The 16,165-nt window shown below is 34.5% G+C and overlaps 1 protein-coding gene across 3 annotated transcripts in view; it reads left to right on the forward strand.

Annotated features, from left to right (window-relative positions):
• Window positions 1–16,165, forward strand: part of dop1b (DOP1 leucine zipper like protein B) — a 54,778-nt gene that overhangs the window by 19,257 nt on the left and 19,356 nt on the right. For all 3 annotated transcript variants that reach the window (XM_073912891.1, XM_017357831.4, XM_073912890.1), the window contains exons 3-20: window positions 1,290–1,471; window positions 1,948–2,118; window positions 3,399–3,588; window positions 4,376–4,474; window positions 4,573–4,696; window positions 4,847–4,956; window positions 6,403–6,514; window positions 6,600–6,717; window positions 8,596–8,715; window positions 8,793–8,901; window positions 8,998–9,207; window positions 11,794–12,116; window positions 13,009–13,412; window positions 13,500–13,570; window positions 13,999–14,196; window positions 14,925–15,077; window positions 15,649–15,749; window positions 15,848–16,038. In XM_073912891.1, the coding sequence (XP_073768992.1) occupies window positions 1,290–1,471; window positions 1,948–2,118; window positions 3,399–3,588; window positions 4,376–4,474; window positions 4,573–4,696; window positions 4,847–4,956; window positions 6,403–6,514; window positions 6,600–6,717; window positions 8,596–8,715; window positions 8,793–8,901; window positions 8,998–9,207; window positions 11,794–12,116; window positions 13,009–13,412; window positions 13,500–13,570; window positions 13,999–14,196; window positions 14,925–15,077; window positions 15,649–15,749; window positions 15,848–16,038 (2,986 nt within the window). The remainder of the gene's footprint in view (window positions 1–1,289; window positions 1,472–1,947; window positions 2,119–3,398; window positions 3,589–4,375; window positions 4,475–4,572; window positions 4,697–4,846; window positions 4,957–6,402; window positions 6,515–6,599; window positions 6,718–8,595; window positions 8,716–8,792; window positions 8,902–8,997; window positions 9,208–11,793; window positions 12,117–13,008; window positions 13,413–13,499; window positions 13,571–13,998; window positions 14,197–14,924; window positions 15,078–15,648; window positions 15,750–15,847; window positions 16,039–16,165) is intronic.

Raw genomic sequence — 16,165 nt, forward strand, 5'->3', positions numbered from 1 at the left:
CAATAACAAACTAAACCCCGTGTCTCGCTTCCTCCTCTGAGCTAATGTTGATCATTGGTTCGAAACCTGTTCAGCAAATGTGGTTGCTGAGTAAGATATATATATAGAGAGAGGAGTGAAAGTCTTGTCATGGATAATAACACAAGACACTTGCAGTCTGTGAAAATAATAGCTTTTATGACTTGTGAATTTTTCTGATGTAATCAACTAGGGCTGCCGATACCAAGACAATATGCGATCTTGTTGAGTATTGTGATAAAGATATTGCTTACAATAAAAAATGTCCCTAAAAATAGCTTTTTAAATTAGCTATGTTTTTAAATCATTTATTTATTTAAAGATATTCAACTAAATAGGGAATAATATGTTTTTCATTTCTGATTCAGACTTAAAAATTGTGCCAAGGTGCAAACATTTAGTCTTAAAAACATGATTGATGAGCAGATATTCTGACTCTGATTGGCTGATGTCAATTTCCTCTCTTATCTTGACTCCCTTCATAAGTATTTATCTTCAGCGCTGGGTTAACTTTTGTGATTAGCCAATAGCAGAACAGAATCTACTGAGGAGATGGGGATAAAGATAACAAGTCTCCATCTGATTGGCCAAATTTAGATAAACAACCAATGCATAAAATGTATTTTATTACACGTTTGCGATATGTACTGTTAAAGTCAAAATTATTAGCCCCCCTTTGATTTTTTTTTTCTTTTTTAAATATTCACTAAATGATGTTTAACAAAGCAAGGAAATTTTCACAGTATGTCTGATGATATTTTTCTTCTGAGGAAAGTCTTATTTGTTTTATTTCGGCTAGAATAAAAGCAGTTTTTAATTTTTTTAATAAAACATTTTAGGGTCAAAATTATTAGCCCCTTTAAGCTATATTTTTTTCGATAATCTACAGAATAAACCATCGTTATACAATACCTTGCCTAATTACCCTAACCTGCCTAGTTAACATAATTAACCTAGTTAAGCCTTTAAATGTCACTTTAAGCTAAATGCTAGTGCCTTGAAAAATATCTAGTCAAATATTATTTACTGTCATCATGGCTAAGATAAAATAAATCAGTTGTTAGAACGGAGTTATTAAAACTATTATGTTTAGATATGTGTTAAAAATCTTCTCTCCGTTTAACAGAAATTGGGGAAAAAATAAACGGGGGCTAGTAATTCTGACTTCAACTGTATATTACATACTGAATTTTGTGATATAATGTGCCGCCATATAATCAACCCATAATTAGTCTTGTAGTAACATGTATCATTTGCTCATTGTTTCTCAGGCTCTCCAGAGTAATCTAAAGTACTCTCTGTTACCGCGCCGGCTGATCATCGGGAAGCGTCTTGCTCAGTGTTTGCATCCTGCCCTGCCCAGCGGCGTCCATCTCAAAGCACTTGAGACCTATGAGGTCATCTTTAAAATCATTGGCACAAAATGGCTTGCGAAGGATCTCTTTATATACAGGTTGGTGTGCATGATAAGCTCTTACAGTATATAGCTAGTCCAGGTCATATTTCACTCCAGTGAGATTACAAATTTAAAATAATATTTGGATAAATAAAGAAAACAAAGATTAACAAAAATAAAGGTTCATTCACCTCAGTACTTCTACTATTTTATAAAAAATTTGTTTGCATGAAAATACAAATTGCAATGTAAATGAAATTGCACTGTAAATACAATCAAACTATTTGCAGTGCAATTATGAGAATCAAGAGGAAATGTTAAAGCATTGTATTGCAAACAATCAAAAGAGTTTTAAAAAAGGCTTCATTATGTAACATTTTTGGGGTGAAATATTAAGTGTTTGAGAGGTATTCAAGTGTTTGTGAATATTGTGTTGCTGAGATCACAAATCAAATCATTTGTGTTTGTGCGTGTGTGCGTGTTTGTGTGTGTGTGTGTGTGTGTGTGTGTGTGTGTGTGTGTGTGTACTTCAGCTCAGGCCTGTTCCCATTGCTGGGTCATGCAGCGATGTCTGTGAAACCCGTCCTCTTGACTCTGTACGAGAGGTACTTCCTGCCCCTTCAGAGGGCACTGCTACCCAGCCTGCAGGCCTTTATTATGGGCTTGCTGCCTGGACTGGAGGAGGGAGCGGAGGTCTATGACAGGTGGGACTTAAAATTTGCATGAACCGGAAGTTGCTGAAACTTTTAGTTTGTAGATGTACTGAAATGGAATATTGTGTGGGGGTTGGGCTTTCATTTTGTGCACCATTTTTTCATAACTAACTGTAAGATGGGTGTGGTTCAGAATATTGTGGCTGAAGCCGTCAAACTGACAACATCAGAGAAGGGCCGTCACTCCAAGTGCACAAGAACAGGTTCAGACTTTGATTAAAAATTACCAAACTTTTTTAGTGCATTACCTTGCACAGATTAATCATTCATCTAAAGTATAATATTCTGTGCTAACAAAATAAACATATTGATTTTACATAGACTTTGAAGGACCATAACTAAAATAACTCCATAATATACTCATGCTAGTGTACAGTATATGACTTTCATTGAATAATATCCTGGCTCAGACTAGTGGGTTTATGAATGCCTTCTAAAGAAAAGCTATTTGTTTTAATTGGAGAAATAAACAGATATAAAAACTTCTGTTATTAAATGATCACTGTTTGAATAACAATGTAAGAATAGGGGAAGCAAAGATGAACATTTACACTTCTGTTTGGAGTAAGTTACAGTAAACAGAAGTAAGTTTGTTTTGTCTATGCTGTAGATTTGTATTAGTATCTGACTTAAAATTATGCTGTTGTTTTTTTATCCTACATCATGTGTTGTAGCTCTCTCATAAGTGTGTGGGCGGCAGTTACTGGAAGCCAGTTATAATAGTTTAGAGCTTTAAATATGGATATTTGTCTTATAAAAATGCATTACTTTGCTTTAGAAGGCATTCATAAATGTAGTGGTGTTATGTAGATTACTTGTATGAAGAATGAAGGCCCTTTTTGGAGCCATTCGTTGCCATTATACAGCTGAGAAAAGCCAGTATATTATGAAGTATATTTTTGATTCTATTCATTTGAAAAAAAAAAGCATATATGATGGCTCAGTGGAGCATAAATTATGGAATAATTGTCTTGTTTTGGTGAAGTATTCCTTTAGCATTAATAAATTATTTTCATGCTGACTTCCATTTATTCTTAAAATTTCCTCATTATTATTCCATGAATTTTTTGTCACTATGTGTCAATTAACATGTAAATATTATAACACAAAATTGGATTACCTTGATCAACTTGGAGCAAAACAATGTGCCCTTATTGATCTTAAAGTTAATGTTCCTGTGCCAATTATATAGGTGGGTTTACAATATTCTTTGGATAATTTCTGTAAAGCATTGACTATAATGCCATGTGTTTCTTTCTGCCTTTCTTCAGGACGGATGCGTTGCTTGTGAAGCTGTCAGTGTTGGTGGGTCAGTCTGTGTTTTATGGGGCGCTGTGGGGTTCAGTGCTGATTTGTCCTCTGGTGCGGCTGCCAGCTTCACTCTTCATCGTTGCACATTTCGACCACTCAATCACAGCTAAAGAACAGAAATTTATGCTTGGGACAGATCACAGACTAGTGGTGAGTTCAATGTAGATTACTACTGTACATAAAAGAAAAATACATGCTTTTTAAATCTGTGTTAAAAGGAGTTCACCCAAAAATGTAAATTCTGCCTTAAAAATAAAATTAAATCAAAATGAAATAATTTATTTTAAAAATAATGGTGGAAATCTGTAAACATTGACTAAAATACTATGTATGTCAATGGTAACCGATTTCTAACATTCTTTAAAATAACTTCTTTTGTTCCAAAAAAACATCCAAACTGCTTTGACAAGAAAAAGTCGAAAAGGAGAAAAGTCGAAAAAAATTTAACAAACCTGATCAAATCATTAAACACAAACTCTGATGATCTAAACTTGTAATATCATTGACAATAAAGATGCAACTATAATATTTATTCCAATTTCTGTCAAAATTTTTTTTATATTTTAAAAAAATATTTTTATATTTACTTTAGCCAAAATAAGTGTTTTTAACAAGTCTCCACAACTTTTACACGTGTGGTCACTAGGTACAATTCTACAATAAAAGCAAATGCCAAAAATTCTTTGTGACTTTGTAAATGTTATAACTGTAACATTTGATCAGTTTAAAGCATCCTTTATAAATAAAAGTATTGAAAGACTTGACAAAAACAAACAGTAATGAAAGTTGGGTTAGACCAGTACAACGTATTGACTATATTTTTGTTCCTCACAGTGTTCAGGACATATTATACACACTAAGTGTACACACTAAAGCCTATTGTTTTGAAGGAACTGCGTGACTGAAATGTACACCTTCTTATCTTGCTCTGCTCCAGGTGAAAGCTGTTTGTCTTGCTTTACAAGACTCTAATGTTCTGGTCCAGAGGAACACGCTGGAAATTCTTCTCTACTTCTTCCCCTTCACGACCTTCCAGGTTATACCTTTAATTCCTGTCTTCGCTGCCAATTACATTTGAGTAAATCCTAGACCTGCCCCAAATTGAATAGTCTGTTTAAATGATCCTGTGTGTAGGATCCTGGCGAGTGTGCAATTCCATTAAAACAAGATGAGATGATCAGTGTTGTGTCTGCTGCCTCGCTCACACTGCTCAGGAGAGACATGTCTCTCAACCGCCGCCTCTATGCATGGATGCTTGGTATTAAAGATTTGTGTTCAGAACATTACAGAAATATAAATATATTTATTTTTTAATTGTATGGAAATGAAAGTTGTAATATACATTTAAACACATGTTTGAGCAATATTAAGGAATTCATCTTTATTTTATTTGTGTGTGACTTGTCAGGCTTGGACATTAAAGGAGGAATGGGGGCTGCAGACTCCAGTCACTACAGCACTGTGGAGGAATACACTGCATTCTACTTCAATACACACTCCAGAGAATTATTGGTGCAGGTGTGGATGATAACACTCACTCTAAGTCACATTACATCATATAACATCTTATTCAATGGCAAAGTAGAGCTTTGCATTTAGAAATGCAGGTGTTGCATTTAACATGTTCCCTATATAGGGATTTCCCAAACTGGAGTTCAGATTTTTTTGTGTATCCCTGGAAGAACTGCAGCTTGTTCATAAGTTAATGAAGTGCTAATAATTATTACGTTTAAATATAAGTTGTAAAGGGATAGTTTATCCAAAAAATGAAAATTTCCCAACCATTAGCTTACTCAAGTGTTTATAAACTGTTGTGAATTTCATTCTTCTGCTGAACATAAAACAAAATATTCAAAATAAATCATTCATTGACGTTGTCTTTAGTAGGAACAACAATATTATTAAAGACAATGGCTGTTTTTTCCCAACATTCTTCAACAAATCTTCCTTTGTATTCAACAGAAGAAAGAAATTTTACCAGGTTTGGAACACGAGGGGATGAGTAAATGATGACAGAATATAGATTAGATTAGATTAGATTAAACTTTATTGTCATTACATATGTACAACTACAAGGCAATGAAATGCAGTTTAAGTCTAAAAGTGCAATAGCAGCAAGTGCAGGATATAGGTATAATTAGAAAGTGCAATTATAGAAAAACTATAGGTGATTTTTTTTTTCTATCTTTTATGAACATTATGTACAGGTTGCATTAACTATTATTAGAGATTTACAATAGATGAATATATGTACAGGTTGCTATTAATAATCAGAGGTGTGCAGATAGATACATAATTACAGATGTTTATGTACAGTGGGTATGTACAATTTAAGATGAATAAGTGCAACGTAGTGCGATTGAATATGTGCATTTTTTTGTGCCAATATTAAATGATAAATAATGCAGTGTTTATGGGGAATGTAAGTTATGAGGAGAGTGTGTGGGTGTATGAGGGGGCAAAAGAGTCTGTGAGGGCAGAGTTCAAAAGGGAGACAGCTCTGGGGGAAAAAGCTGTTCTTCCGTCTGCTAGTTTTTGTCCGGGGGAACCTGAAGCGCTTGCTGGAAGGCAGGATAGAAAATAGTCTTTGAGCAGGGTGAGAGAAGTCCTGAAGAATACAGTGTGCTCAGCGTAGACAGTGTTTCCTCTGGATGTCCTCAGTGGCTGGAAGTGGGATCCCGGTGATGTGTTGGGCAGTTTTTTACATGTCTGAGTGAACTGTCCCTTTAAATTTATATTTAAAGTTATCAAGTACATACAAAAAATAAATAAATCTGCATGTCGTGATTGGTAACCAACATTTTATATTATTTAACAGTTTAACTAACAATTCTTCTAAAAAAGGTATTTTTGTTGAAGGGTTTCATCTGATAGAAATATGCAGAATTCTTTGCTTTACATATTATTGTACACAAACTGTACATCTGTGGTGAACATTCCCCAATACATTCATTATATTCATAGGCTCTGGTGAATATTCTGAAGCAGAAAGATATCGAGGCCAACCCTGACAACCTGATAGATTATCTCAGGCCGTTTCGCATCATCATTAGCCTGCTGGACAAATCAGAGATAGGTGAATACACTCTCATGGCTAAAATTGTTTATTTTGTTTATCTGTTTTACATAATTATTCCTCTCTTGTTATTTTTTTCACACAGGGCCCTTGGTGTTGTCTGATGTGTTGCTGGAGGTGGTCAGAGCATTTTACAGCTACTGTATAGCGATGCTGGGAGACAACGGTAACAACACCAGCCTCACTGGCAGCCAACTCAACAGGTCAGAAAGAAGCATTCAGATGCAGAGCTTTTCTTTTTACAGTGTTGTTACAGTTTTGCTGAGTATCATGATTTTGAGTTCTAAAGAAGACAATGTTGTCAGTGTAAAGAAGGAGAAAGCTTGAACAGTAAAACTGGCAAGTAAAAGAGTAATTGAAAATGTACAGACAGCTGGTCATTATCCCAAAATAACTTGACATAAATTATTAATGTTTTATTAATATATAGGTGTATATTTATGCTAGTAACTTTCTGACTGTTTTATCCCAATTTTTAGATGTCATGTGTGTTTATCAAACAAATGGACATGCAATTTATCTTAGCAAGAAGTGTTGTTTATGCAGGGACTACACAGAGAAGCATTAATCTATTATGAATCTGAATATCCATAAATTAAATACATAAAGTCATAAGTGAAAAATGAAAATACACTGCCACTAAATGTTTAGTGTTATTAGGTAAAAGCAAATAGAGATATGGAATAATTTGAAATTAAGACAGTATTTGTATTCAGAAATCATGTTTAAAAAATAGTAAAGAAAAAAATGACTGTAAAGACTTTCAACACTTCCAAAATAGTCTTTTAAAAGTAAATGCATTTCATTTATCAAAGAATCGTGAAAAAAAAACATACAAACAGTAGCATTGTTTCAACAAAAAAAAGTTAAGCTGCTTTCAACATATTGATAATAGTAGGAAATATTTCTAAAGCACTTGCCTGGATAATTCAGGTCAATTCTGTCAATTGAGTTAGAGTTAGGGTTATACGCTTTCTATTGATGCATACTTTGTTATAATAAGACAATATTTGGCAGAGATACAACTATTTAAATAATGAGAAAATCCCCTTTAAAGTGTTACAAATTAGGTTCTAACCAATGCACACTACTAATCAAACATTAAATGTTTTGTAAATTTACAGATGATAATTGACAAAATATCTTGGAACACAGTCATTGCTTAATATACTGGGGTTATTCTTAATATTCAATAATTTTGACCTATTAAGTGTCTTTTTTGCTATTGCCAAAAACATACCCATGTAAAACAAGACTGGTTTTGTGGTCCAGGACACATAAAATAGATTAATATATGATGGTTCATGAACATTAAAGTAATAATATCTAAAAAGCCAGCTTTATATCCTATCCCAGGAATTTAATACATTTTATCACTGTCATCAAAAGCCAGTGATTAAAATGGTGTCGCAGTGAGTAGCACAATCGCCTCACAGCAAGAAGGCCGCTGGTTCGAGCCCTGGCTGGGGCATTTCACAAGTCCAAAGACATGCGCTGTAGGTGAATTGTGTGTGTGTGTGTGTGTGTGTGTGTGTGTGTGTGTGTGTGTGTGTGTGTGTGTGTGTGTGTGTGTGTGTGTGTGTGTGTGTGTGTGTGTGTGTGTGTGTGTGTGTGTGTGTGTGTTGTGTGTGTGTGTTGTGTGTGTGTGTGTGTGTGTGTGTGTTGTGTGTTGTGTGTGTGTGTGTGTGTGTGTGTGTGTGTGTGTGTGTGTGTGTGTGTGTGTGTGTGTGTGTGTGAGAGAGAGAGAGAGAGTCCGCTGTGTAAAATATATGCTGGATAAGTTGGTGGTTTATTCCACTGTGGGGACCCCAGATTAATAAAGGGACTAAGCTGAAAAGAAGATAAATAAAAGAATGACTTAAATGGTTATTAAAGCCACAGCTTTTAAATTGTATAAATATTTAAGAATACACCATTTTAATGTTATTTGAATGCAAATAAGCGCATCCTTAATGAACAAATCATACCAAAATATCTTACTGAACCCAAAATTTTAGACAGCAGTATAAACGGACAAGATGAATTAATAATACACAAATAAACACTGTTTCTAATTGTTGCATATCTCCTAATCTGTGCAGTAAAATCAAGGAGAATAAGAACTCCTCTGAGATAATAAAGACCGTCAATATGCTTGTGAGTGCCATGAGCAGTAATTTTCTCTGGGACTACATGACAAGGCACTTCCAAATCTGTCTCAGGTAAACAAGCTCAAACTCATAATAAACATTAAAGAGATTATGAGATGACGATGTCTAATGTCATGTTTGTTTTTCAGCTCACTGAGAGATCCAGTTGAAAAGAGTCCATCTAAATCCTGGAGCAGCCCTCCTTCAGTGACTGAACTCTCCACGCTTATTATCTTCTTGCTGGATGTTATTCCTTTGGTATGAGCTATGATGAATATAATGATTCATCTTCGGTCTAGTCGTCTAAATTTTTTTAATTTGGTCTCATCTCTTTTCTTGGTTTGTTTGTTTTAGGAACTCTACGCAGAGATTCAAACACAATACCTGCCACAGATGTTGGGCAACATGTTGCAGTCGCTACAAAGTCACATGACTTCTCTCAGCTTATCAGAACTCACGCAGGCCATGAGGGCGTGTTTTAAAGTGCTCAGTAAGATACAGATGCCGGTGGCTTATATGGATATGGAGGCCGAATCACATACACAAGATGTTGAACAAACTCAGGTATGATGGGTTAGTTTTACTTCTACTGCTAATCAAAAGTCTGGAGTTGATAAGATTGCTCACCCACAGCAAGGCTGCAATTTAACACAGTCAAAACAGTAATATTGTAAAATGATATTACAATTTCAAATGCCTGCTTTTGTTGTGGAAAAAAGATTCTGGTCTGCAAAAATATTCTAAGTCTCTAAGTCAAACTTTTCAAAAAATGACAAAGTCTGGCATCTCTGAAGTCTTTAGGCAAAGCAGTTTATTGTTACAGCATCAGTAACAACAGAGACAGGTCGTTCAAGTGTCTGATGAGTATAGGATAGCACAAAGTTTAAATACACTTCTTTGTCTTAATACTCCTCCCAAATTTACACATTAACACACCTCCTTTAGCTTCTCCGCTAATAGGATTTTAAATCTGTCAGGTGTCCACCACCAATAGAATCTCAGGGTCTTTCAGGGGTCTTATCCATGTCCAATTAAAGTCTTTCTTTCCTGTTTCAAAAGTGATGACTCGACCAGAAAACATTGCTTAACAATATATTTTGTTCACTTTCCAATGAGTTGACAACTGTAGGTTCAACTGAAGTTCATAGGTACTCATATTTTTAAAAGTCATTATAACTAAGCGGGGCGCATGTCTGAGTGTGCGGATGTGTATGATCATGAGTTACAGAACAGAACGCAGGTGTCCTTATGGTATTGCTTCTATAAATCTACTCTCATCGTGACATTAATGCTGTTCTTCTAATTTCTTCTCTCATCTTTGACTGCATTTACACAGGGTGACTTTTTATTTACCCAAGCACACATACCTGATAATAATGCCACAGGTATGGGTAATAATACAATAGATAATAATTATAATAATACTGAAATCACTCAAATAAGTTTATAAATGAGAGTAATACATTCATCAGAAATTCACACAATGAATCCCCCAACACTTTCCACTTGATTTTTTTTGTTTATTCCTTGATGATGAAGCAGGTATTTAGAATGATTATTTCAGTTTGTTTGTTTCACTTCAGAAAATATATTTAAGCTGATTTGAAATTTTCAGTGTTTTAAACAGTTGTGCTGCAAGAATGGTAGCATTCATTTGAAATAGACTTTTTTACTACATAACAAATCATAATATAACCCCTGTAACAATTTAAATGTAACTAATATATGTGTATGTACACAGTTAAATTCAAAATTATTAGCCCCCCTTTGAATTTTCTTTTCTTTTTTAAATATTTCCTAAATGATGTTTACCAGAGCAAAGAAATTTTCACAGTATGTCTGATAATATTTTTTCTTCTGCAGAAAGTCTTATTTGTTTTATTTTGGTTAGAATAAATCAGTTTTTAATTTTTTAAAAACCATATTAAGGTAAAAAAAATTATTAGCCCCTTTAAGCTCTTTATTTGTTTTCGATAGAACAAACCATCGTTATACAATAACTTGCCTCATTACCCTAACCTGCGCAGTTAACCTAATTAACCTAGTTAGGCCTTTAAATGTCACTTTAAGCTGCATAGAAGTGTAAAATATCTAGTAAAATATTATGTGCTGTCAGCATGACAAAGATAAAATAAATCAGTTATTAGAAATGAGTTATTAAAACTATCATGTTTAGAAATGTGTTGAAAAATCTTCTCCTCATTAAACAGAAATTAGGGAAAAATAAACTGGGGGGCTAATAATTCAGGGAGGCTAATAATTCTGACTTGAACTGTATATACAATGCCAATAGAAATTATCATACACTCTGTAAATCTACAGTATACATCTACTCACATGACACCCTGCTTTCAAAAGACCATCAGAATAAAGTTGTAGAAAAGCACAGATTAGTAGAAGACTACCAAAGCATTTTAAAGGCTGGAAAAGCTATCGGGAATGTGATTTAATTTCAGACTGTATGACAAATAAAATCATTATTTCAAAGGCGTATAATGATATACAGTAATCTACCACAGTTGTAAAGTACTGTAAAATGATAAAATTTTCAGACTTGCACAGCACTTTGCAAATGTTGTATATACAATTTTAACATTAAATGTTATCAGGTCTTATCGATGCTTGTGGGAAGTGCTTGAAAATTGCTTGAAGTACAAAATTGAAGTAGTAATTTCTTACAAATCCCAAACTTTGAACAGTAGTATTTTTTATGTCTGTAAATTGAGATATTTGATAATTTAAATTAGTTTCAATTTACTAGAACTTTTATGTAAAACTGCTTTGACACAATCCACATTGTAAAAGCGCTATAGACCATTTCAATGTGGTGATATCACTGACCCATGAACACTTTCTGCTTGTTATCCAACTATTTCATAACTGTAACAGCAATTCAACCATAACTTAATGTTAAAACAGCTATCATATCATCATTTATCAATATGTGGCTCTTCTCAGAAGAAGTAAAAAATGTAAAAAAAGAAAATACGTTGAGTTCATAGTTTTTTTTTGTTTTGTTTTTTTAACATCCCTCAAAATGGTCTATAGAAATAAAGATGAACTAAATTTAAATGAATATCCTAATGCTATTCTTAATGTGGTTTGGACATGTGTGATATTTCAAAGTCCTCTATTTATGTTCAAATACAGATTATGATGGCAGGCAATAACAAAGTGAAGGAAAGTGAGCAGGTGGATGGTAACCAGAATAGCGTTTCTGCTGAGGATGGTCTGAATGGACAGGAGGCACAGGAGGTGGAGGCGGGTGAAGCTCCGTATCCTCCTTTACGCTCTGAAGACAGTGGATTAGGGCTGAGTGCATCTCCATCTGAACAGCATCTCCTGCCTGTCCTTAATGGATCCGAAGCTGCTTCTGGTGTGAACTGTGAAGCTGAGGACGTGTGGAGAAGAGGAGGAACTATAGAAAACATGTCCAAATGTGTACAGGACATAATGGCAATTGTGATCACAAGGTAATTCACTCATTTGAGATACCCTGCAAAATGCATAATTTTTGGAGTATGCATGGAAATGACTTATATTTCATAATGTTTTTCAAATATCATGACACCCAGAAAGGAAACTATTTAATTAATAAAAATACAATGCACTTGCCATGATATTTTATTTCCGGTGTGAAAAATGACCAACTAGTGTGATGTTTACATATCCTGTTTGATATAATTAACTTGCCTATATAAGGTTACATAATGTTTATTTTATAACCTGATTGATTTAATGATATTTAGCATAATCAGGTCATGTGACAAAAATGTAACATTTAGCAAAGTTCATAAATGTTTATAATTGTATTCAAAATGTTTAAATGTTAAATTTGTAATCGGATGGAAGAAAATAATTCTACATAATGAGATCATTTGACAAGACTTTGCATTCATATTTCATTCAAAAAAATGTTATACAGTATGCATCTGCAAACCATTTGTTATATTTAAAATGGTTCCTACTTTGACTTCTAAATAATTGGTGATTTAGTGTAGAATTATTAATGTACACATGATTGGCATAATTTGGCATAAAATGCACATTTATAATTGTTTTTTTTTCAATCTTTCATTAACTGACAACTGTTTTTAGTCTGTCTTTCTGGGTTTTCAATTAGTCTTATTTATATAATCATGTTATATTAATTTTGGCCTATTTTTACTCTTCTGTTATATTTTAAGCATTTTAAATTACCTTAAGGCCCCTAGAGGACCAGGACCCCTTGTTTTAAATGCTACTTTAGGCTATCTACTAGTATTCTTCTCTTGCCCTGAAACTAGCAGTATGCATACTCACTATATTTGCTTTCTCTTTTTCTATATCTGTGTCTTATTTGCATTCACTTCTTGTATCTTGCAGACATTTGTTAGATATAGTGGATCCAGAGAAGAAGAAGAAACAGGAAGAAGCAAATCAGCTTGATGCTAATGCGTCTCCTAAAAGCAGCAAGCGGTCTCCACTAAAACGGAAAGGCAGCCGAGACCTGGGTTTGATCAAAGACAGGCTTGCAGAGTTTTTCAACCCCAGTAAACTGAGGATTCATGCCCTTCACGGGTTATCTAGAGATGGGGGTAAAGACCACAGACCAGCACAGCTGGAGTGGATGGGAAGTTTTCAGTCAAAGAGCAAAGGGGAGATATCAGAGTCATGCCGTCAGGCCTTTACTGTGATCTGCCAGCTTCTTCTGGAGTGTACAACGTTTCCTGTCTATTTCACTGAGGAAGAAAATCAAGAGCTGCACACATCCATGTTCAACAAGACAGGTATGTAAAGGAACTGTATTGCACTGTGTTAAATAGTGCTTTCTTGTGGATGTGTTCTCTTAGGCACTCATTTTTTTCTCTCATCAGGGATTGAGGGAACTCTTCCTGACTGGCTGAGGTCTTTGATGACTCTGTGTTGCTTAACTAAAGACTACCAGGTACCAGTTCACAAGCACTCAAAATGTAAATATTTAATTCTAATAGTGGTGTCTACTGTCTTAATATATAAGAAAGACTAATTTCCTTTCTTATTAATGGTAAATGAATATAGTATATGATATGATATGTTATGATATGATATGATATGATATGATATGATATGATATGATATGATATGATATGATATAGAAAAAACAAACTTTGAGTCCTGCTTTACTATTTAACAGTATTCTCCAAATTCATACAGGATAGGAATAGTTTGATTGCGCATTCATTTACACCATTTAGGAGTGTCAAACTATCAATGGCTTTATTAGAGTTGCCTTTGCACAGTGATTTGGGATAGGACAAATGATATTGACATAGAAAAATGACTTTTCCCTAATCTAAGTCCTTTTCAAACACATTTTCTTTTACATTTTTGTAGGTCCAACATACTGCCATCTCCTCTTTGCTAGAGATGATCAACCACTCTCAGTCTTTAGCACTCGTCATTCACGATAAAAACCAGCGTTATAAGAACTCTGATGCAAACCCACTCAGCGGACAACTGCAGATGGTCACCCTTCCTCCAGTCTACCCTGTGGTTCTCAAAACTCTGGAGGACTCCACAGACTTCTATTTGGTAATGCATTGAATTGAGTAACTAAAAGAAGAATTCTGTCATTAATTACTCCCCCTTAACTCAGAGACCTTTGTTCAGCTTCAGAACACAAATGAAGATATTTTAGATGAAATATTAACTATAATCATACAAAGCTCCAAGAACACTTGTGCACCAAAAAAAATCTTTTAAAATGAAAGACAAAAAACTTGCTGGTAAGGGTGCACATTTACTACAGGCAATATGGTGCTTGTTTATTAAGCTGCTGACTCTAGCAGCAATACAGTGTACTGCCTGTAATAAACACACACCATGATCTGATAGGGGAAAGAAAGTGCTATGTGGAGGATGAAGGAGCTCTGAGACTTTATGTAAAATATTTTAATATGTGTTCTTAACATCTCTAGCAAACCAATAATCATTTTTGGGTGAACTAATGCTTTATTTTTTTTGCTTAATTTAATTATTTGTAGAAGGTTGCATGCATGTTAATCAGAAAAGCTGATCTACAAAATGTTTTAAATCATAATTTGAGCTAAATTACATTTACGATACTACAGTTTTTAAATGTTACAGCTAATTTCCCATGTCATTCAAACTTAACCTTGACTGTTTTGATAACAAATTAAATTATATTGTTTTTCTATTGAAGTAGATGGGATTTGGCCTACAAATAAATTAAAACAAGAAAATGATTTCCCTTTGTAAAGTGCCTATTTTTCTTCACTGATTCTCTTTATCTTTTGTAGCGTGTATCTCAGGTGTTGTGGGCTCAGTTAGACACTGAGCGTAAAGAGCATCATGTATCTTGTGTAGAGCTTTTCTATCGACTTCACTGCTTGGCTCCATCTGCATCAATCTGTGAGGACATCATCTGCTTGGGTTTACTGAGCGGGGACAAGGTACTGCAATTTGTCAATTCAATGCATTTACTCTAGGAATGCTCTGATTGATTGATACTGGCTGATAATCACATTTTATGGCTAGATCAGTACTCGCTTATCTGGCTGATCAAATGAACCGATCGCAAGTGTTAGTTTATTTATTGTTAGTTTACAAGCAGAGGAGGATGCTTGAAGATAGCTTTTTATGCATCAAAAATGCACTCCAAACTTTTTCTTCATTGAGGCATCTTGAATTATTCTTACTTCATTTACAAATTGCATTATTAGTCAATTTTCTTACTTATTTTCTGTAAGGCTGCTTCTGGCCACGACGTGTCCACACTAAATGGTTATAAGAGACATGCTTAGGGGATTATATGCAACATCCCTCATTTATTCTTTTAGGAAAGGACAAAAGCTCCACTTATACTTGAACGGGAAAATGTGCTTTATCCAATATTAAAGTTATATAAACTTTGACTCATCAGATTTCAGACTCTGTATCTGCTCCAAAAATCTTGATGGGAGCATCCCTAATTTACACATTTCCAACAATCATCAAACGATTCTGTGTGTTTGTTTGTGTTAGGTTGTATGTCTGGAGGCGCTCCACAGGTTTTCTGTCTTGTGGCACCTGACACGAGAAATCCAGACCAGTCGTAGCACCTCTCTCAACCGCTCATTTGACAGGTCATATATACACCAAATATTTTTGCCAGATTTATATTTTCTCATAATATTTTATGTAATATTCACTCAAATCCCTCTATATATTTCTTTGTTCTCAGGTCTTTGTTTGTGGTATTAGATAGCTTGAACAATCAGGATGGTAGTGTTCGTGCTGCAGCACAGAACTGGCTAGTTCGAGCTCTCTCTCTCAGTGATGTAGTCCGTATCTTGGAACCAGTGCTGCTCTTACTGTTGGACCCGAAAACACAGAGATCACCCATACAAAGCATCAAACAGAATCTTTCTGCTGGTACGCAATCAAAACACACAGCAAATAAATGCAAGCAGAGGTGTGAGAGCTTCAGTTCAGGGCAGAAATGAACGACTTAATACAACTTTAGATCGAATAGCAGTATAAAAAGAACTAAACTTGTATA

The sequence above is a fragment of the Danio rerio genome, chromosome 9 (assembly GCF_049306965.1).
Source record: "Danio rerio strain Tuebingen ecotype United States chromosome 9, GRCz12tu, whole genome shotgun sequence".
Lineage (NCBI taxonomy): Eukaryota > Metazoa > Chordata > Actinopteri > Cypriniformes > Danionidae > Danio > Danio rerio.